The 20,294-nt window shown below is 44.2% G+C and overlaps 8 protein-coding genes across 8 annotated transcripts; 4 read left to right on the top strand and 4 right to left on the bottom strand.

Annotated features, from left to right (window-relative positions):
• Window positions 1–147: 147 nt before the first annotated feature.
• On the bottom strand, window positions 148–3,264 carry EAE98_005595 (uncharacterized protein; the record flags this gene model as incomplete). The annotated part of the gene is made up of 1 exon (XM_038953217.1): window positions 148–3,264. One exon carries the CDS (start codon window positions 3,262–3,264, stop codon window positions 148–150), a length of 3,117 nt encoding a protein of 1,038 aa, XP_038810318.1.
• Window positions 3,265–4,692: 1,428 nt separating this feature from the next.
• EAE98_005594 (uncharacterized protein) lies at window positions 4,693–6,187 on the bottom strand. The gene is made up of 3 exons (XM_038953216.1): window positions 5,786–6,187; window positions 5,285–5,608; window positions 4,693–5,226 (listed from the first exon to the last, which is right to left on the bottom strand). The coding sequence occupies exons 1-3, from the start codon at window positions 5,806–5,808 to the stop codon at window positions 4,884–4,886; spliced, it is 690 nt and encodes a 229-aa protein (XP_038810317.1). The 5' UTR covers window positions 5,809–6,187; the 3' UTR covers window positions 4,693–4,883.
• Window positions 6,188–7,734: 1,547 nt separating this feature from the next.
• On the top strand, window positions 7,735–9,779 carry EAE98_005593 (uncharacterized protein; the record flags this gene model as incomplete). The annotated part of the gene is made up of 6 exons (XM_038953215.1): window positions 7,735–8,191; window positions 8,248–8,486; window positions 8,548–8,676; window positions 8,739–9,052; window positions 9,117–9,390; window positions 9,441–9,779. The coding sequence occupies 6 exons, from the start codon at window positions 7,735–7,737 to the stop codon at window positions 9,777–9,779; spliced, it is 1,752 nt and encodes a 583-aa protein (XP_038810316.1).
• Window positions 9,780–10,747: 968 nt separating this feature from the next.
• Window positions 10,748–11,461, top strand: EAE98_005592 (uncharacterized protein; the record flags this gene model as incomplete). Its single annotated transcript, XM_038953214.1, has 3 exons — window positions 10,748–10,758; window positions 10,851–11,011; window positions 11,070–11,461. The coding sequence occupies 3 exons, from the start codon at window positions 10,748–10,750 to the stop codon at window positions 11,459–11,461; spliced, it is 564 nt and encodes a 187-aa protein (XP_038810315.1).
• Window positions 11,462–12,076: 615 nt separating this feature from the next.
• EAE98_005591 (uncharacterized protein) lies at window positions 12,077–13,762 on the top strand. Its single transcript, XM_038953213.1, has 3 exons — window positions 12,077–12,667; window positions 12,723–12,794; window positions 12,868–13,762. The coding sequence occupies exons 1-3, from the start codon at window positions 12,452–12,454 to the stop codon at window positions 13,354–13,356; spliced, it is 777 nt and encodes a 258-aa protein (XP_038810314.1). The 5' UTR covers window positions 12,077–12,451; the 3' UTR covers window positions 13,357–13,762.
• Window positions 13,763–14,175: 413 nt separating this feature from the next.
• EAE98_005590 (uncharacterized protein) lies at window positions 14,176–16,463 on the bottom strand. Its single transcript, XM_038953212.1, has 3 exons — window positions 15,863–16,463; window positions 15,509–15,804; window positions 14,176–15,458 (listed from the first exon to the last, which is right to left on the bottom strand). Exons 1-3 carry the CDS (start codon window positions 16,209–16,211, stop codon window positions 14,277–14,279), a joined length of 1,827 nt encoding a protein of 608 aa, XP_038810313.1. The 5' UTR covers window positions 16,212–16,463; the 3' UTR covers window positions 14,176–14,276.
• Window positions 16,464–16,617: 154 nt separating this feature from the next.
• EAE98_005589 (uncharacterized protein) lies at window positions 16,618–17,526 on the top strand. Its single transcript, XM_038953211.1, has 2 exons — window positions 16,618–16,824; window positions 16,887–17,526. Exons 1-2 carry the CDS (start codon window positions 16,732–16,734, stop codon window positions 17,202–17,204), a joined length of 411 nt encoding a protein of 136 aa, XP_038810312.1. The 5' UTR covers window positions 16,618–16,731; the 3' UTR covers window positions 17,205–17,526.
• A 71-nt stretch (window positions 17,527–17,597) lies between these two features.
• EAE98_005588 (uncharacterized protein) lies at window positions 17,598–18,347 on the bottom strand (the record flags this gene model as incomplete). Its single annotated transcript, XM_038953210.1, has 1 exon — window positions 17,598–18,347. One exon carries the CDS (start codon window positions 18,345–18,347, stop codon window positions 17,598–17,600), a length of 750 nt encoding a protein of 249 aa, XP_038810311.1.
• Window positions 18,348–20,294: the final 1,947 nt, after the last annotated feature.

The following is a 20,294-nucleotide window of genomic DNA, read 5'->3' as shown; positions in this document are numbered from 1 at the left end:
ATTTCCTTTAAGAGTCATTGGTTGTAATAGATCAATAGACTTGATGAGAGGTCCGAAATAACTTCGAGATATAAGATAACGCCAAATATTAGAGCAATCATTAAATATTGTCATAAATCTTCATAAAGCGTGATAGCTATCTGCATATTAATTGTTTCCGATCCCCAGTCCTACTCTTTGGGACGAAGGTCCGCTCACGCTCGCACTTGTGCCTCTCTCGCGAAGTCTTCTGCCTTCCATCAAACCCCGGAGACCTCTCTTCTGTAGTCCAATAACTGCACTAATATCGCCCCTCCAAATTTCCCCTGCGCTTTCAACCCTGCCAGATTCTGATGCACTCATGCTTCCACTCAAGTCGCTCCCGCTGACATCACTCGCGGCGCTACTTGTCGCACTCATACTTTCTTCGTCGTCCTGTCTTCTTCCTCCTTGGCCAGTTCCAAGATTACCTACACTGGTATTGATTCGCAAAGATTGCTGCCCATGATATCCTAATTCGTTATCCAATCCAAGCTGCATTAAGGTCTCGGCTCCATTTGACAGTCTGTTGAGACTCCAGGGATCTGCTATATCTGATGGAGTTGAAGTAGAGCGACCACCTCCAGCAGCCATTGCACTAGCATTGAAAACTGCTGCAGCGTTCCTACTGTCCAACACACCATGCAATCGCTCCACCACAGCTTCCAGTAGCCCATCGATCTTGTATGGACGTGCTAATTGCAATAGACTACAGAGTATCTGTGGAGTGCAGAGTGTAGAATTGTTTGGTGGAAGAGACGATGTGTACAGGAAATGAAGTAGAGCTTGAAGTGTGAGCTGTGTATGAGGTAGGTAAAGTGTCCGTGGTCTAGAATTAGGTGGCAAAGCAGCCGAGTCGGGAGGAAGAGCCAAAGAGGCGGGATCCGATATGGAAGAGCTATTTAATGTTGATGAAGTAGAGAGATTTGAGGATTGTGCACCGAGACTAGGTGTGATAGTAACACTGCTATTCCTGCTTTGATTATGTCGAAATACACCTTCTGGACGCAGGGTGGCGGTGTCATTACCGTCTTGCGTTGCTGTGCCCTCGCGAAGTAGTTGAACGAAATATGGCCCCCATCTTCTTGCAATAATGCGAGAGTTGACTGGTATACGTTCGCCGCCAACACAAAGAATGTCCATGTCGGCTAACTCTCTAAGAGCCAAGGCACTTTGGCCTAATTCCTCTGCCGCTTTGGAAAGTGTGCGCCCACCTGCATTCCATCCCGCTTTGCTATTGATATTTAATGAAGGGTTTGCGAAAGGTGAACTGGCCGAGACAAAGCCCGACATTGGTGCCCCCTTCCGAGGATTGTCATACAAACCAAAAGCTTCGAGTTCAACCATGCAGACGTTCGAAAAATTTATGCGTCTGTGATTATAATCTTCCACAAGACTTCGTTTTCGATTGCCAAGTATAACAAATGTATTCCTTCGATTCCACAGAACACCACGATTCCAGCTTCCTTGACTGAAAACACTGCCGCCAGCATCAATGCGACTCCACGTAAGAGTCCGTAAGTCAAGAGCCCATAATGCATACTCCTGTTTAGAAGAAGTGAGATAAGTCCCGCTGACAACGAAATTGGTGTCTATAACGCCGCCGTTTGGAAATCGAAGCCCGGGAGGAGAAAATGACCCGTGCATAGGCTTTTCTGCCAAGGTTCCATCAGAAGCTCTAACTTGTAGCTCTAGCTTAACATCCAAAAAGTTGTAATTGGAATATATTAGCATTGATGACCCAGGTTCTCTTGAATCTGGAGTAGTGCCACCATGGTCTGGTTTATTAGGTGTAGCCTTGCCTATTTTCGCAGAGACATGACCTGGAAGAGGGGCCACGACACTACGATATGCCCCACAACTTTTTCCAAGCTGTTGAGTACTGGTCCACTTGAGACTCCGTAGATTAAAGACGCTAATTTGCTCGATATAGTGATTTGCACTGTCTTGACCACCCACAACAACCATTTCGGCACCGCCAGTACCATCTATATTCACCCCAATAATACCTTGATTAGGATTTGGCCCTTGAGGATTGTGATGTAAGGCAGAAGAAGGGGCATTCACAGATGCAAATGCTGCTGATGAAGGAAGAACAGTAGCGCAGTGAGCATATCTCCCCTGCGGTGTATCGTTCGTCGGTATAAAACTCCATGTTCTTGATGGCGCATCATATATATAAATGTCAGACATTACGACTACCTCCGGCTGGGAATCCTGCCCACTTTGCGCCGAGGCAGCCATTTGAGCCTGGCTCTGTGGTGGGGCTGGGGACATTCCTCCATAGCACACCAGTTTGGTATCGCCAAGCGCGCATACGCTGTGAAAGTATCTTGGCGGTGGTACATCTCCAGTAGTCTCAACCTTTGTCCAATGCCGCTGTATTAAATCAAGTTCATATAAGTCGGCTGTTAGGGAAGGGCGTGTTCGTGATAAAATCCGACCGCCAAATACGTAGAGCTTATCGCCCAAGATTGTAGTTGTAGCACCAACCAATGGGTGAGGTTCCTTTCCAGTAGTTCGATGTACGTTGCACATAAGCCCTGACAAATGCGTCGACGGTGTTGCTCCAGAAGTACCAGCTCCGCTTGCGACCGAAGGGCGAGGTTGTTGTGCTGGAGATGGTGCTGCCGACGGAGGCCCGTTGCTCTTTGGTGTCACAACATTTTCTCGATTCTCCTCTGCCCCTTCACCTCCATCTTGCCTGCCAGGAGTAGCAAGACTAGTTTGACTATTGTTCATATCCGTCTTGTATGTACTCGAGACCGACTTGAATCCACCGGATTGGGGTTGGAAAGCGCTCGTAGAATCCAACGTGCTGGCTTTATTACCGGTCGCAACTGGTCGTGACATACCCTCTAAAGCTTTTGGTGTGTCAGGGGGATCTCCTGTAGTATCTTCGATGATAGGGGATGTAGGTGTCGTGGGCAAGGTTGGGAGAGGCTTTTCGAGATTCGCACCGCTCAACTTCTTTTCATTCTGCGACAGCAAGAATTGGTCGGTACTTGCTGAGCGTGGATAGAGGTCTGGCGTAGAACTCTTGCTTGTGTGAATATTGAAAGGTCGACCACGGCTACCGGAAACAGATCCTAGCTTCTTGAGTCCTCTTCGCACACCCGTAAGAAAAGCGCCGTCAGTCTTCTCTGACTCCCCCCTGAAGTCTAAGCCCTCGTCGTCGGTCGAAGATTCGGAGACGTACAATGACTCTATTGAGTCTTTTGGTCGAAGGGTTAGCGGATCCGACATGTTGAATCATGCTGCGAAAGACAAAAAGCAATTCATCAACAGTCACAAAGAGATATCACCAACAACAGATGTCATTTTGACGTGCGTGTGGATATTGAAGCTTACCTTAGAAGTACCCAAAAAAACAACAAGGGCTTCCCCCCAAATTATACTCGGCCTTGTCGAGATCTCCCGATATGTAATCCAAGGGTCAGAAACTATTTCTCGTTTGGGGTGTAAGGACTCAGGAGAGGATAGGAGATCCACTCGCCGCACAGATTACACGAGAAGAATAACGGGGAAAATCGATCGTTCTTCCGCAGAACAGTTTGTAGAGTGTACGATGCAGGTAACCTGTAGCGACGGTTTGCCTGGAAGCCGGCAGTAATCGAATGATTGGCCCTTTTTCTTCTCGATGTAGTATTTCCGCCGAAATCTTAGGGGATTCTAGGTGCCTATTGTGTCAGATCGGATAGCAAGCCGAACTCAATAGTCTCACACACCTCGCACTTATCGGTACCAGAACTCTCTACACAAACGCGCCTTGTCCCAGCTAAAAAGCCAATTTTCCTAATCTCCGCCTTATTTGGAAAATTGATACCTCTCGAAGCGAGGAAAAAGGAATTTCTGCGGTTCCAGCCCACTTCCTAGCTCTTAGTATGCCGATCTCGAAGTGTTCGAATTTTGACAATATAAATCCCAGTTGCTTTCCCCCTTTAGATTTTTTCTTTGCGAGTGTTGATATTATTGATTGGAATCTACATGCACGGTTTGTTGTTCCTTTGTTGGGTTATCGATCTTCGAAACTGTAGAACAGCCTTGTAGTTGCTCGGACCCGTCAGAGCGTGAATATGATTGCTCAGAAGTACTCTTTGGGGGTAGGAATATAAGGTTCGTCCGATAGTGATAATGGTGCAGATTCCCACGTGCTGCTTGTTTCATGCACAGGAAATTAATCGCACATAGGAGGGTCTAAATGTTTCTAGAAATAATATAAAGTCCATATAAATCTGTATATGTAATTGGGTGTTTAGCAGATTGAAGTCTTGAAGAAAGTTAAAGAGGAGAAATATCAGCCCCATCTGCTTCAGATTGATTAGTGTCTACCAGGAAGATATCTGTACGAGACACGTAGGCAGGCTGGCTTGATAGGCCACCCGATGCGGGAGACCTATCTAGGTACGTACTCCGTGAGCAGACCGTTGAGAGTTGGGACGAGCAGGAAGTCACTTATCATGCTTATAGGTAGCATCTCACCTCGAACTTGCCTACTGATGATAATATAAGATTGATATATATAGAAGCACACGTTGGATCATCTCAATATGTTCGAAAATATATTTCGGAAGCAAATTAGACAAAACACCTACCTAGGTAATGGGATGTGAATCAATACTGACGATGATTCGTAAAAACAAAGTGCAAATCATGTATGCAAATCACTCAGACTGTGAGATAGTAATTAGGCTTTTGATATTTTTTTCTTTTTATTTGCTTGTTCTAATTTAGAATATCCTCCAAAAGACATCCAAAAAGGGAGACCTCATTGAGCCAATCGCCGATTTAATCATTATTTGTCATATCTGTCATTCGATCGAGAAAGCCCCTTCATCAATTCATAATTTCGCTTCGCGCGACACTTATTCTGCCGCAGATGTCTTCTCCTTTGGCAAAGGAGTGAATCGAAGATATGGCTTGACGGTGCGAAATTCTGGGAAGAGGGTTTTGGCCTCCTCATTCTTGACACCAGGGTGGACAATTACGTCATCACCTGGAACCCAGTTGATAGGAGTTGTGATGCGGTGCTTATCACCAGTTTGAAGAGAGTCAACAACACGGAGAACCTCGGCAGTGTTACGACCAGTGGAAGCTGGGTAAGAGAGAATGAGGCGGATTGTCTTCTTTGGGTCGATAATGAAAACAGATCGGATGGTGAATGCAATACCCTTAGAGTCAACGTTGGTGATATCTTGGTGGTCGAGCCTGGTTTCTTCATCAGCACATATTTCAAAGTCGTAGAGAAATGGTTGATCATGCTTACATATCATATGCATAGGCGACCTTTCGCTCCTTGTCACCAATGATTGGGAAGGTAAGCTTGCTCCCGGAGATCTCATCAATGTCCTTGATCCATCCACCATGCGATTCAATTGTGTTTGCAGAAAGACCAATGAGCTTCACGCCGCGCTTGGTGAATTCTGGTTCGAGTTTTGCGAAAGCACCGAGTTCAGTGGTGCAAACAGGTGTGTAGTCCTCAGGATGGGAGAACAAGACAACCCACTTGTCACCGATAAACTCATGGAAATCGATTGGGCCAGTAGTGGTCTCTGCCTTGAAGTTTGGGGCGATGGATCCTAAACGGAGGCTTTGTGCAATGTTAGTAGAGTCCAAGGTTGTATAATAGTAAAGTTGCACAATGCACGCGAGAAGGCCTTTGACACTTCTTAATTTTGGCATGCAACTTGTCGCCAAATGGATACAATCGTTACATTCATATCAATGAAGAATATATCCTTCATGGGGGATCGAGAGGTAAACTTACGGGGTTGGTCTCTCTTCAGCCATTTTGAATGTTTGTTGAGGGTTTGATGAGGTAGTATCGGGGTTGTTTGTACAATGTAGTTGGTATCAAAGTATAAGTAGAGATTGAGAGAAGGAAGGAAGAGGACGGAGGAGTTCGGGGGTTTATTAAGAAGGAATCTATTCACTTAGTCCGTTCAATTGAATGATGCCTTATTATTACTTAATCATTGATCAAAGTGTCGCCATCGTAAGAATTAGGAGGGGTAAAAGAGAAAATTGTAGCACGTAGCTATCACGCCATCGACCTTGTCTGAGCTTGACAAGCCTTCAAACCGGATGTGGTTTAGAGAGGGGTACATCCGGATTATCTGATAGGCTTATCACTTCTGTATCAGAACTCTAAGGAACGAGAAGAGTTTGGCTTTGTAACAATGTCAACATTACACTTCGCCCGTTTTGAGAATCAATAATGCTATCATTGTTCGAACAGAGAAAAAAGGTCCCAAGGAAGCGGGATCTGACGGGACGGGACAGACGCGAAAGATGGAGACGATCCAATCGCATCAGGACATCAGCACTCAGGCCAAAAGAAGCTCAAGGCGAAAAGAAGCTCAAGGCCAAAAGAAGCATAAAGTTTTTGTTTGTCTCTTTTCACTGATTATCGGTATATTAAGTGTGAGTGTGGAATGCTTGTAAGGCTGAGAACCGGAGACTGAGACCCCTCCCCCTCCTTCATTGTGCTCCATGCATGGTGCGAACACAACTTTGAGCCTCTGGTTGGCGGCATTACTGACATAATCCACTAAAAGAATCAAACGATGCGGTGAAGTCAAAGTCAAACTTTAAGTGAAGTATTGATTTACCTGAAGGGTGTTTATACCTCCCATACCTACCAACCACACCTACCCACCTAGGTCCCCGAAAGTACTAGGTATAATCTCATATTATGGAGTACTATGTTGGTACGATAGTTCTATGTATAAAACATTTAGCGGCTGGCAGTCTCTATGTGACAGTTGGAAAGTGTCGGCAATCATAGAATCTCCTTGTCATTCTGAAATTCTGACAATAATAATTTCTTCCTTTTTTCTCGTGGCAACTTTCCTATATTGTCCTGATCATATTCGAGACGATCAATGTCTGTCATCCAGAAGAAATTTATCTGGTCGTTCACCACTTCTTCACAAAAGAGCTGAGGTAACATTCAGTCAGCTATCTACAAATGGTTCGCATGACCATCGATCGCCGGAGAATATCCATCAGGAAAAGAGCAACGAAGATGGGATTCCAGTCATGGTTTACGATACATCTCTTTTATCGAATCGTGAGATACTTGATTGTCATTACCAATTGATTGGGTGGAGGCGCAACGATAGTGTCCATATTCTTCTTTTTCCCTTCAATTTTCAGCCATCTCATATATCAATCTATCACGTGAAGTAGGGTCCAAACGTGATATTGTCCGCAATTGACAGCCGAGACAGCCAAGTTCCCCATCTTGATTTTTTAATACTCCACTTCTCCGAAAGAGACCGATCCACCAGTCCGCCACACCTCCCTCTTTCATCATGACCAATCCACCAACCCACCATAAAATATACTTTCCGTTCGGGAATAACAACTCACATTGGAAAATTCGGTGTAAAATCCGCATCTCTGCAGCCAATTCTCGAACTAGAGACGGGTCATCTAACTCATCATGGCTTAATTCATTGAGATCCGCGGTAAACCCTTCGAAGGCTTGTTATAGCTTCAACGGGAACAGGTACCAGGGAGTATTGCTTTCATACATATCTCTATTCAATGCCGGCCATTGCTATTTTGTTCCCATTGAGTCATTGTTTTCTTTTCTCAGACTCTATCGCATTTATACTTTCCATCTAATGCTTAATCTTTATCGTCATCGAATCCCAATCTGAGTATATATTGGAGACATTCACTTGTCTCTATAGTCTGGAGCAACGAAGAATGGGCGAAGCAGAATTGAATATGTCATCTCGTGGTGATCCTAGCAGGCAAACCTCAGTATCTGACTCAACAACCGATTTCGAGGACGATGGCCAGAAAAGGCTCGAGTTCGCCGCCCAGCCTGCAGTGAATCCAGCAACGCAGAGCGCGCTTCATTCGTCAAGTCCAATCATTTATCATTATCTAACGTTCGAAACACTGATCCCTTCGCCTACGAGTAACGTTTCATCCGACGGTTCTTCGGCAACAGCACCACCACGGCCACAATTGAAGAAGTACACTTCACCGTTCGACTGGCCAGAAAGTCGCAAACGATTTACTGTCTTCCTTTCTTGTATGGCCACTATGCTCACAGCCTACACCGCGGGTGCATATTCGCCAGCTGTCAAGCAAATGTCCGAATACTGGCATGTTTCAGACATTGCGATTCTGGCTGGGATCACCACTTTCTGCTTTGGTTAGTTTTATTTTAGAGACTTCATTACAAGCATGCAGCTAATCTTACCACAAAAGGATTCGCTATCGCTCCGATGGCTCTGGCCCCATTTTCCGAGCTGAATGGTCGGAAGCCAATCTTCATAGCTTCCGGGCTGCTATTTTTTATCACCCAAATTTGCTGTGCCGTGACTCGATCTTATCCTGGCATGCTTGTTGCCAGATTCTTTGTTGGTTGCGGGAGTTCTGTGTTTTCAACAATGGTTGGTGGAGTGATTAGCGATATTCATCAGAAGGAGGGTCGAAACACATCCATGGTAAATAGATGGCTACTTTGAAAGTCGCGAAGAAAGTTGTTTCCAGCTAACCTGAATTTAGTCCTTATTCTCGGGGGCAGCACTTTTCGGCACTGGCTTTGGCCCATTAGTGAGCGGCTTTATTGCGCAGAACACATCATGGCGGTGGGTATTCTGGGTACAGGTTATCACAAATGGACTCCTGCTTATTGTGCGTATTTCGACTCAACTCCGAAATTAACCGAAGGAAATGCTAATGTGCGTCTCATGTAGGCCATAACACTTTTCTTTCCAGAAACGAGAGGTAGCATATTACTGAGCAGGAAAGCAAAATGTTTGAACAAGTGGTACGAAGAACGAGAGGAGGCTGGCTTCTTTGGTATTGATATGCCAACGTCGGCATCAGGTGAAAAATATGAGTCGCAGCGAATCAGATGGAAGGTCAAGTCAGACGAAGAAAGAGAATCGCTCCTGCAAATGATCAAAATTTCCGTCTACCGTCCATTTCATCTTCTATTCACAGAGTCGGTAGTATTCTTCTTCAGCTTATGGGTTGCCTTTGCTTGGGCAGTGCTCTATCTGACCTTGTAAGTATCGAGCTGGATCTCAAAAGTCTATTTTTTTTAATCTGCTAACACTGCATGCTCTTAGTGGCTCAGTTCCCCTAGTGTTTGAGACCTCCCACGGGTTTAATCTTCAACAATCCGGCGCTGTGTTTGCAGCTATGTCAATCGGAGCAACAATATCTACTTTCATTTCTATCTACCAAGAACAATGGCTCGTTGCGTGTCTCAAATGGTCGTCCAACAGCGCAAAAAGTCCAGGCATAATTCGAAGAAAAATCGATCTCTCGTCTCCCGAGGCAAGACTGTACTTTGCTTGTTTTCAATCGGCTTTGCTGCCTATTGGCCTTTTCTGGTTCGGCGTAAGTTATGTATCTTTCAGGTATTGTTCAATTGGCTCACAATGTTTCAGTGGACACAATTCTCTTCGATTCCTTGGATAGTCCCAACTCTTGCCATCGGCTGCGCAACTATGGGAATATACTCGATATATCTGGCAACTTTCAACTACCTCGCAGACACTTATCATCGATATGCGTCATCTGCTCTCGCAGCCCAGAGTTTCTGTCGGAACATTCTAGGCGGTATATTCCCTCTCATTGCAACTATCATGTTCAACAATATTACCTTTCAAGGAGCAGCATCTTTACTTGGTGGAATTGGAGCGCTACTGACCATCGTACCTTGGGTATTGACCATTTACGGACCGACCATTCGCTTAAGAAGCAAGTTCGCAAGCGAAATTATGTAGCTTTGCCCCAAACAAAACAGTTAATGCTGTTGGGTAGTCATGTCAGTGACGCTAAAAAGTTATTTGCTATTATTCTTTTCGAAAAAAAAGCCTTTCGAATTGACGATTTATGATACATGACCTTGGCCGAAGAGGCTATAAATTAATGGGATAATTGGATAAGTGCGCAACAACCGCTGAGGATATGCAAGGCCTCGAGATATAATGGAGATGTTGAGCATGTGGAAAAAATTGCAGTCACATGAAGAAGAATCTTCTGAGGGAAGAAACATTGGACAATAGAGGAGAGTAGAAAACACACACAAGATAATGAGATATGCTGTACATACATACACAGGGAGAGAATAGATGCAAATTGTATCTACCTTGTGAAACGACGTCTGAGAATTGACGCTGCAATGGTTAACATCAAAAGACAATTTTGGGCTCCAGTGAAACTTAATGTGCTTTATATCTAGACTTTACATATCCTTTGTTTAATCCTCCCAGCTGGTGCATGGCCCGGGGATACTTGAATTGACCCCTTTTTAGTAGCTTCTTGATGTTATTAACCCCATTTGTCCAAGAACAATAGTACTAGTTCAATGTCAAGCTTCAAGATTTACTAGCTTGTAATAAAATCAGAGACATTGGAGAATAATAATATATAAGCATTCTTCTCCGCAACCTGGGGATTTCCAAATTTGTGAAATTCAAGAGGTCCGACAACTAGCCGAAGTCGGCTCGAAGACAGTACTGACCTTGCTAGCGTTATCAGACCCTGATGGAGATCTTTGGCCAAGGATAACAATTTATTTATTAGGTATCTGCTACCAACTATCGGTCTGAATTGATCTGGAAAAACACAACATTTACCCCCAATCCGAATTGATTTTTACAAAATTGTTCATCAACTTCTGGATTTATAGAATAGGGATACCTAGGCACAACCTCAAAACTCTATCAAAGTCCAATACTCCATAATCAAAATGTTGCGCTGGTAGGTATTTCCTTATCTTTTATGCAACCGCTGATATCATAATTCTTTTTGTCTCAGATCTCTACGATCGATAGCTAACATTAACGTAACAGGTACCAAATGAAGTTGGCAGCTCGCCCTGTCCTTACTCAAAGTGTGACATCGGCAGTCCTCTTTGCAACTGGAGATGTATTGGCACAACAATTAGTTGAAAAGAAGGGTGTCAAAGACCATGAAATCGCCCGCACAGGTCGCATGGCACTTTACGGTGGTGGTATGTAGAAAAGAGCTCAAAACAACATCGGCACGAGATTTTAACAAAACCTTTCTAGCTATCTTTGGTCCGATCGCTACCAACTGGTTCAAATTCCTCCAAAACCATGTTGTTTTGAAGAACAAGAACCTCGAAATGGCAGCTCGAGTCGCAGCCGATCAATGTATCGTTGCCCCTCTCAACTTGGGCTTGTTCCTTACCACCATGTCCGTCCTCGAAGGAACCGATCCAAAGAAGAAGATCGAAGCCAACTACTCTACCGCCCTCCAAAAGAATTATATGATCTGGCCTGCTGTTCAAGCTGTCAACTTCAAACTTGTTCCCCTTGAGCACCGAGTCTTGGTTGTCAACATCGTCTCCTTGGGCTGGAACTGCTACCTCAGTTACTTGAACGGTCGCAGTACGGAAGTCACAGTTGAGAAAGTGGTAGAGAAGGTCAAAGAACTTTAGAAAATGTACATCATGGTCACAAATCGGGATTCGTTACACACTCTGGCCAATGGCGATTTGATGGATTTCACAAGATCTCGACTGGATAGACTTTTAAAAGTACTGCATCATATCATAGCGAGGCGTTTAGGATTGGCTTCAGTTGTATTACGAACATAGAAGTCTAGATCATATATAAAACAATGAATGCATTTGGGAAGGGGTCAATGATTTTCTAAATAATTTTTGTAAATGTGTTTGTTGATTGATCGGTGACGTATGTTGGATCCCGCTATCTGATATCTGATAGTGGAATACCTATTCTTCGACTTCCTCCCATTTGGACGCGAAATATATATTCATCCAGTCATTTATTGCTTCAAGTCTTCTGTAGGTCATCCTCTATTCATTCATCCGTTTACGTTGTTTTCAAATATCTCAAAAGTCCTTGATAAATTTCTGCATATCAACTTTTCAGGAATGGCCCAACCAAAATGACCGCCAATGCCCAAATGCCAGTGAATCACGTGATAGTTGTCTTACTAAGCATGAAGGGTTCCAGCCGAGCTTTTTCAAAACAGCAAGGGCCACCACCACCCACCACCTCTAATTGCAAGTCTAGTCTAGTCGCATCGCAACTTCAAAAAATTGAAGAAAGTGCTCACAGCCAAAGCAAATCCACCCTTACAATACTAAATCGGAAGAACTCCGATAATCTCAATACATATAAATTAGACAGTTTGCCTGGAGCAACAAGTCTATCAAATCAACAGAAAGTGAACCGAGCATAATCGTCTCAAGACTCTTCCATTATCCATTCACTCATCACCCCGCCACGGAAATAGAATTTCGAATTTCGACTAGCCTCGCATTCAATTCTGCAAGAGCACATCACATCAACTCTAGGAATCTTTTCAGCACTGACTTTATTCCAACTCAACTCTTCTTTCTCCTCCCCTTTACGATCCGTCAGACCCTCGATCCTACCACACATTCGAATATAATACAAACATGGCAGCCGTCGCAGCACAAGCACCAACCGGTGAACAAGTTGACTTGTCAACTATTCCAGTCTCACCTGAAGGAGCCAGCAATTCAAATGAGAACACCAAGCCAGCCACAGATGGTGAACAAATTACTGTTTTTCATGATAAGGATAACTTCAACGTCAAGCATCCTTTGATGAACAAATGGACTTTGTGGTTCACAAAGCCACCCAGTGGAAAGGTTGTTCTCCTACCATAAGGTCTTTTTAGGTCGACCATGCTGACTTTAAATGTAGGGTGATAACTGGAACGATCTCTTGAAAGAAGTCATCACCTTCAACTCTGTTGAGGAATTTTGGGGTGTCTACGTAAGTACAATGTTCTTAAGTGCTTTGTCTTTGTCTATCGTCTTTTGACTTTGCTAACTTTTTTTTTTCGCAGAACAATATCGCACCAACCTCGGAACTCGCTCTCAAATCCGATTATCATCTGTTCAAGGAAGGCGTTCGACCTGAATGGGAGGATCAGCAAAACAAGCACGGTGGAAAATGGTCATATCAATTCAAGGAAAAGCGCAATGTTCCTATTGATGAACTTTGGCTCCACGTCATGTTGGCAGCTATTGGAGAGACTCTCGAAGAAGAGGATGACGGAGAGGTGATGGGTGTTGTTGTCAACGTCAGAAAGGGATTCTACCGTGTTGGTGTCTGGACTCGCACAATCGGCAAGAGCATTCCTGGAGGTGGAGATGGCAATGGTGCTGGAGGAAAGGGAAGATCTGCCGAAAAGGGCAAAGAAGTTCTGATGAACATCGGCAAAAAGTTTAAGGAAGTCTTGAAGCTCCCAGCATCCGAGGCAGTTGAATTCTCTGGCCATACCGATAGTGCACACAGTGGAAGTACTCGTGCGAAGGCTAAGCATTCAGTCTAGACGCTTTCGACATGTACACGAGATGAGATACGATTCTCCTTTACCTGCGTTACGATTTCGTGGTTTTCTTTTCTATAAAGGTCCACGAAGTAGGCTAAGGCTAAATGGATGGCGGTTCAACAAAGGTTTCCGGTTTTTTCATGGCAGTATCTGCATGCAGCATTATTGAAGGCAACAAATACCTAAAATCGGCTTCTTAAAACTATGGGGGAGTAGTATTTGTGCCATATTGTTTTTATTGCTCTGCTATTACACTACCGCTTTTGGTGGTGGTTATTTTATGCATGGCGTTATTCTACACTGGGCAATCAATATAGGCTCAGATATCAGAGGTGTGTTCATCGAGATGCGCGAAGCATGAATTTAGCAAAATCAAAGTTACATATCAATGAAAACAATGAGCGTCACAGTGAATGCCAGGCAAGTATGTTGAGAAAGAATTTATGGTTATGTGTGTGCTTGTTTCTGTTTTTCATCTGAAGTTTGTGTAAGGAGCAATGAGTGTATGTTTGCTTATGCGGGCTTCTTCGTCTGAATCACACTTCTGGTTTCTGCTCGTATGGTTTTTGTTGTCCCGTTCCTCTCCTCTTTTCAGGAGGATTATGTTAGCTGCTTATCGATATATTTAGGTGATGTAATGTCTATAGTATGGATGCATCCTGTTAGAGGTTACAAATAGGGACAGTACAGATGATACATCTACCTTCTACTTGTAAATATGATTGATCCGCTACTACTTTCGCATCAATTGTTTTGCAAGCTAAAATGGTAAATCTCATCTACACCGAGGGCAAATCCCAAAGTGCTGTTCTATAGATGGGAACGGTAATGAATTGATTCGATGTTCTATATATAAGGGCTACTACACTACAACATATTTCGTATGTTTCTCCAGCCCTTCCATGTTACAATTTTACCTCTTACATTTCATCTCCACTAATATCATCTACAAAAACACTCTTCACAAGCACCTTCTTATTAATCTTCCCCATTGCATTCCTCGGGATACTCTCCACAACCCTCATCACCTGCGGAATCTTATATCCCGCCAATCGTTCCTTGAGCGCTCTTCTCATATCCAATGGTCCCCATTTCTTTCCCTCTAGAAATTCTTCATTCAATACTACTACTGCCCCGACCTTTTGGCCCCAATTTCCCGACGGCACGGCACAGACTGCACATTCTGATATTTGGGGAAGCGATAGCATTTCCCGTTCTACCTCAAGCGCGCTTACTTTTTCCCCTCCAGATTTAATAATGTCAGCTGATTTGCGACCGCGGATGAAATACATAGGACCTTTAGCCCATTCCTGGTTACTTTTCCCCGCGCTGTCAACATAGCGACGCACAGCCACATCGCCCGTTTTGAACCAGCGACCGCCGCCATCGGGATCATCGACGTGCTCTTTGAGTGTAGCTTCTGGGTTGCGCCAGTATTCTTTGAAGATCGTGGGACCGCGGAGCTGGATTTCTCCATCGCGCTCCTTGCCGTTGGAGTCGAGTTCTGAGCCGGGAGCAATCACTTCGTTGGTTTCGGTATCGACGAGTCGGACTTGCACGGTGGGGAGGGGCCAGCCTACGCTGCCGTCCACGCGGTCCGTGGGTGATAGACTACAGGAGAGGGCCATGCCGACTTCGGTCATACCGTAGCGTTCGAGAAGAATGTTGTTGGAGGAGAGGGTGGACCAAGCATTTTTGGTGGGTGTAGGAAGGGCGGCGCTGCCGGAGATGTTGAGGCGGAGGTTCGAGGGGGAGATAGCTTCTTTTGCTGCAGATTGGTGTTCGGGGGAGAGATCTTTGTGGGTTTTTAAAAGACGATTGTAGACTGTGGGGACGACCGTGAAGAACGTGACGGGTTCCTTGATTTGGGTATCCGGTAGGAAAGGGGCAGCGAAGCGTTGCCAGACGGCCGTGGCGTTGAATGGGAAGAGGAACTCGATCGTGGAACCGGTAAACAGGGGTGCAAGAATGGCATTTACAGTGCCGTGAATATGATGAAGAGGGAGGACATGAAGGAGATGGTCTCGAGGACTGTAGTTCCAAGCTTCGATCAGAGATTTTGATTGTGCTGTCAGGACCGATTGAGGAAGTAGAACTCCTTTCTGGTATCTGTAAGTGACTGTTCGAATCCTATACCAATGGGAAAGCTCACAGGTCTGTTGGTTGTGCCTGACGTATACAACATCATGCCTCCTTTACCCTCTGATGGCCCTTCCAACGTGACTTTGCCATAGTCTGAGCTCTCGAGCTTCTTCTCAAGTTTAACATGTTTTGGTTTGGATTCCAGATCAGTATTCATCACTTCTTGAGCCTTGCTCTCGAACTTGGTTGAAGACAATAACATTGAAGCCTCGCTTTGGTCCAAGATGTATTGTAATTCATGGGCAGGAAATGCCGGGGACAATGGAACAGCTATAGAGTGTGTACCAAAGATGGAGAGTAATGTCACTATATATATTATCTTAATCTATGCTCTTTCTGCGTATGGATATTTTGGGTTGCGCACCCACATAATCATAGCTATTTTCTACAAGGAAAGCAATTCTTTCTCCTTCTAATCCCTTTTGCCCAGCCTCGTTAGAGAGTTTGTCTCTTCTTTCTGCTACATCGTGTAATAATTGACCATATGTAAACCGTCTTCCAGAGGCTGAATGTATTACTGATGTAGATTTGGGGTCATGGCTTGAGATAGCTTCGAAGAGAGGTAATCTTGGGAGCGTGGATGCCATTCTTGCACTGAATAGAGTAGCGGGAGTTTTTGACAACGAACGGAGGAATGTTGAGGGGTTTCGTTGGAGAAGTGACGGTGATCTTCTGCTACAGAACATTGAGACGACGGGAAGGTGGAGAGGCATTGGTAAGGGTGGTTGATTGGATGGCAGATAAAACCAAATTACAAGGAGGCCTGTCGAGAGATGCTGCTAATCGTCCGAGGTCCGGAGTGGAGTTGATGCTGCTGGGGAACGTATTGATACCTAAGTAGTAGTATATCGGTCGAGATCGATTTGCTTTTAGGTAATCCTTATTGCATCTACCTTATGTTGAAAATATAATACAAATGCACTTTTTCTAGAGCCAACATCTTATGGATAGTCTATAAACGGTCTAGAGATCTAAACATTCTTGACCGAAGATGGACTTCGAGATTCTAGAATTGTGATTCGGGAAAGGCTACGGATGACGATGCGGGCCGATTCCTGGATAAAAGTCTAGCCTCAAAACTACAAGGCTCTTTCCTAATCCTTGCTATAGTTGGCGAGGCTGTCATGCAACACATAATTGTACCATACAATCAAAGAAATATTGGAACAGTTTGCGCGCCAATCAAACATTCGTCATTACCATCTTCTCAATCTATTGTGAAGCAATAGATTAATGCTTCGCGTTATTCGTCCCGCTGTCTCACGGCGCTATCTATCAACAATCATGGCATCTAATACTCCATATGAAGATATCATTCGCACTCGGGTGAGAATCCCTCTCCCCTCATTTCCAATTTATTTATTGTCTCCACTAACATATCGTTCTAGCTGACAGAAGAGTTGAAACCTACCCGTCTTGAAATATTCAATGATTCATCCAAACACTCACATCACCAAGCTATGGCTGGCTCAACGTCTCACGAGACCCATTTTCGAGTCGAGATCGTATCGGAAGCGTTCACCAAAAAGATGCAACCTGCAAGACATAGAATGGTGTATGCTTTACTGAAAGAGGAGATGGCAAAAGAAGGTGGCATTCACGCTTTACAGCTGAAGACGAGGACACCCGATGAAGAAGAACGGCAGAAGGCAAAGGAGGAGGGAGAGGACAAGGGAGCGGTTGTTGCTGAGGCAAGTGGACCTTAGTAGAGAGATTTGATGTTTTATCTGGTGATCGAGATGCTTCCTTCGAGACATCATTACAAAACAGCAGATTGGGAGGTCAAAGGAAACAGCTGTGAAGCTGTGTGTTTATGCTATTGCTTGGTTGTGGAGTTAAAGGCAGATTTGAACATACAGAGCGAACACATTGAGCGAAAGATTGCAGCGTTTCGTTTCATGAAAATCTAAGCATACACATTACCTAGACCATTTCAGTCGGCTCCTCGATGGCTAAATTCTCACTTTGGTCAAAGTTATTTGCGCTCAAAAACGAACATAGATTTTCCAAGATAATTAGTCTAAGATGAACGCTTTCTATATTTGCTTCATCGCTGCTCAACTGTAAACCAAGACCAAAGGGACAGGTGCTTGATTGAATCAAACAGGCAAGTCAACTGTCAAAACACCCAGCTGTTCCGCTAATGCGAGCAGTGGATTTACCACAGCTTCGACATCTCCGGTTTTGATCGGAATTCTATGATTGCCATCCCATTCAATTACTTGCGCACTGCCTTTCTCGCACCAAATTTTGAGCAATTCTTGGTGTAATTCCAATCCCGGGTCTTTGGAGCCATGAACATGAATAGTTGGCAAAGTCAAAACGTCATTCTCATCCACCGGTCCCCATCTATCCTGGTCTCTCTCCAAACTTATCAATGGTGGTCTTCCCGCCATCAAAACCGCAAATCTCCAGTTATGACCCTCCAAGTCCCTCCCTCCTTCTTCTCTGATCTGCCTCCTCAACAACAAGCTCCCAGCTATCTTCGCCCCCTGACTAAATCCCAACAATCCTACCCAGTCCCCGGTAGCTCCTTTAGCATCATCCTCTCTCATCGCTTTCTCAATACTCTCTTCGATAGCAATCACCTCATCACGTGTATCTATTACTTCATGTTCTGGTAACCAGCCCAGCCAGCGTTTAAAAGGTCCACAATCCCCATAGACACTCGTAACATCAGGCCCGGCACCGGATTCAAAAGGTGCTTCGGCAAATATGAGACGGAAATAAGGTTTCAAATGCAAAGAGAGGACGCGACATTGCATGGTGAAGATTCGAGCGTTTGTTCCCCCGCCGTGGAGACAGAGTAGCCGGGGTAGCTCAAGTGTGGGGTCGTGATGTGTAGCCATTATTGCTTGCGGATAGCGGAGTTTATGGTTTGGGAGATCAATGAGTATTGTGGAGAGTTTGGGATAAGATATGATTCCCGGATGAGAACGAGATATAAATGTGCAAGTTGTTGGGCTGATGACAGGTAAGATCAAGATATGCTAAATTTAGAACAGGTAGCCTTTTGTGCTACGTTCCTATTGGGCTTTGACAATCAGTCGATCGTATTTCAGAAATATATGGAAATTGGAGCTGATCCTTAAAATCCCATCAACGATGAATGCATACGAACAAGTTCTATACACCCGGAAAAGTCGTCAGGATTATGTTACGGATGTCCGTTTCAATAGAATTGAGGGGTTCGAAGGAGTGTTGGCGGGGAGGTGGGGTCTGATAAGGTAAGGGTCGAGGGGTCCAACACAGATCACTTTGCGGAGTTCCATTCCCGGAATAGTACCTCACTGATTTTATACCTTGAACCTTATCTGTTCAGACGTCCTAAGCAGACGTGTGCTATTTCGAAAGCAGAAGATGAGCTTTTGATGTCTTCAACATGAATCAATATGAACCGATGAACAAGAAAACTGGGCAGTTGGAAGCAATATTGCGTGGAGAAATTCTCTCGCCAGTGACCTCAGCAGTCTCGAGGCAGTGCGTTCAATAGTCCAAACTGCAGTTTGACAATCGAAAGCTCTCATTATCTGAAGAGATTCCCATCTACGAAATGCACGCAGTCTTTTGGATTATTTGGATACTCAATTTGGAGTAGTGGACCTTGAGAGCTTCTCATCATCGGATTGTAGGCCGGACGAGTTACTTAAAGGTCAAGGACCTTCTTGTACCTACAATGTCACCCAATCACTTGTAAACCACAGGATTAAGGCAATAGCGCGTGTATTTCTGTCGCTATCAAGTGATGGCTTTTTATCATACTTGCCTCCAATTACTGTTGCCAGAATACCTAACTCTCGAAGGCTTCCATCTACCCTTTGCCACAACTTTTGTATATCTTGATACTATGGAAAGCTCCATTCTCCCTACAAGCCTAGTGACATTTTGTCGATGAATTTTGTTGTTCATTTTAATCTAAAGAATTTACTTCTCCAATCTGAATTGTTTTTGGGGGTTGTTTCAACGGTGTGACTTTTCTTCAATCACATCTCTAACTTGGCCTACTGCCTAACTTTTCATCATCCGCCTGATCTTATCACATATATCAGGTTGATTGTAATAATCTCGGAACATTCATGTGACAAAGAAAATTGTGGCATTGTTCAGTGTTCAGTGTTCACAGACTGAGCCTTAGCCAAGTTTCTACAATTATCACTCGCTCTGATTCACATTGAAAACAATGACAAAACAACCCTGCTACATGAATATATATTCTCCAGGCTCATGTCATAATACTCAGCTCTAAGTCACAATAACATCAAAGCCTACAAAGTACACTCTAGTAAAAGCTTTATTCATAGTACCTACTACCAACCTACTAGCAACCTCTATCAACCCATTTTTAACTTCACCATGTGTACAGAACGCCAAGTTTATTATATCTGCGGAGACTTCACTCTCAGTATCGAGGGTTGCACTCGCCAGGAATTATTTAATTGTCGTCCAACTGATTGTCCTCGCTATCAAGTGGTAGTGGTGAATGAAACGAGAGTTTGCGTTGTTTGCTGGAGAGAGAGAAACACTGAAACTTCCATCGAGCCCGCGAGCTGAGGGCTCAAGTGGAGTTTGAAGAGTATCGTATGATTTCATCTGTAGATCAGATGAATATGGAGTTATTGAGCGAGACATAGTAGGTCTGGTACTTACTTTACTTGCTTTTCCATTGTAATAAAACATTTTAAAAAAAACATCAAGTTCAGTTCTTGTATGAATATCACGTAAAAATAAATGGATGTGAGATCGATATTCCCGTCAAAAGTCACAAAAATATAATTCAAGCTTGTCCTCTTCATTCT

Source organism: Botrytis deweyae (genome assembly GCF_014898535.1).
Source record: "Botrytis deweyae strain B1 chromosome Unknown BDEW_011, whole genome shotgun sequence".
In the NCBI taxonomy this organism is placed as follows: domain Eukaryota; kingdom Fungi; phylum Ascomycota; class Leotiomycetes; order Helotiales; family Sclerotiniaceae; genus Botrytis; species Botrytis deweyae.
The sequence above is the reverse complement of the archived record's forward strand: the minus strand, read 5'-3'. Positions and strand labels throughout refer to the sequence as shown.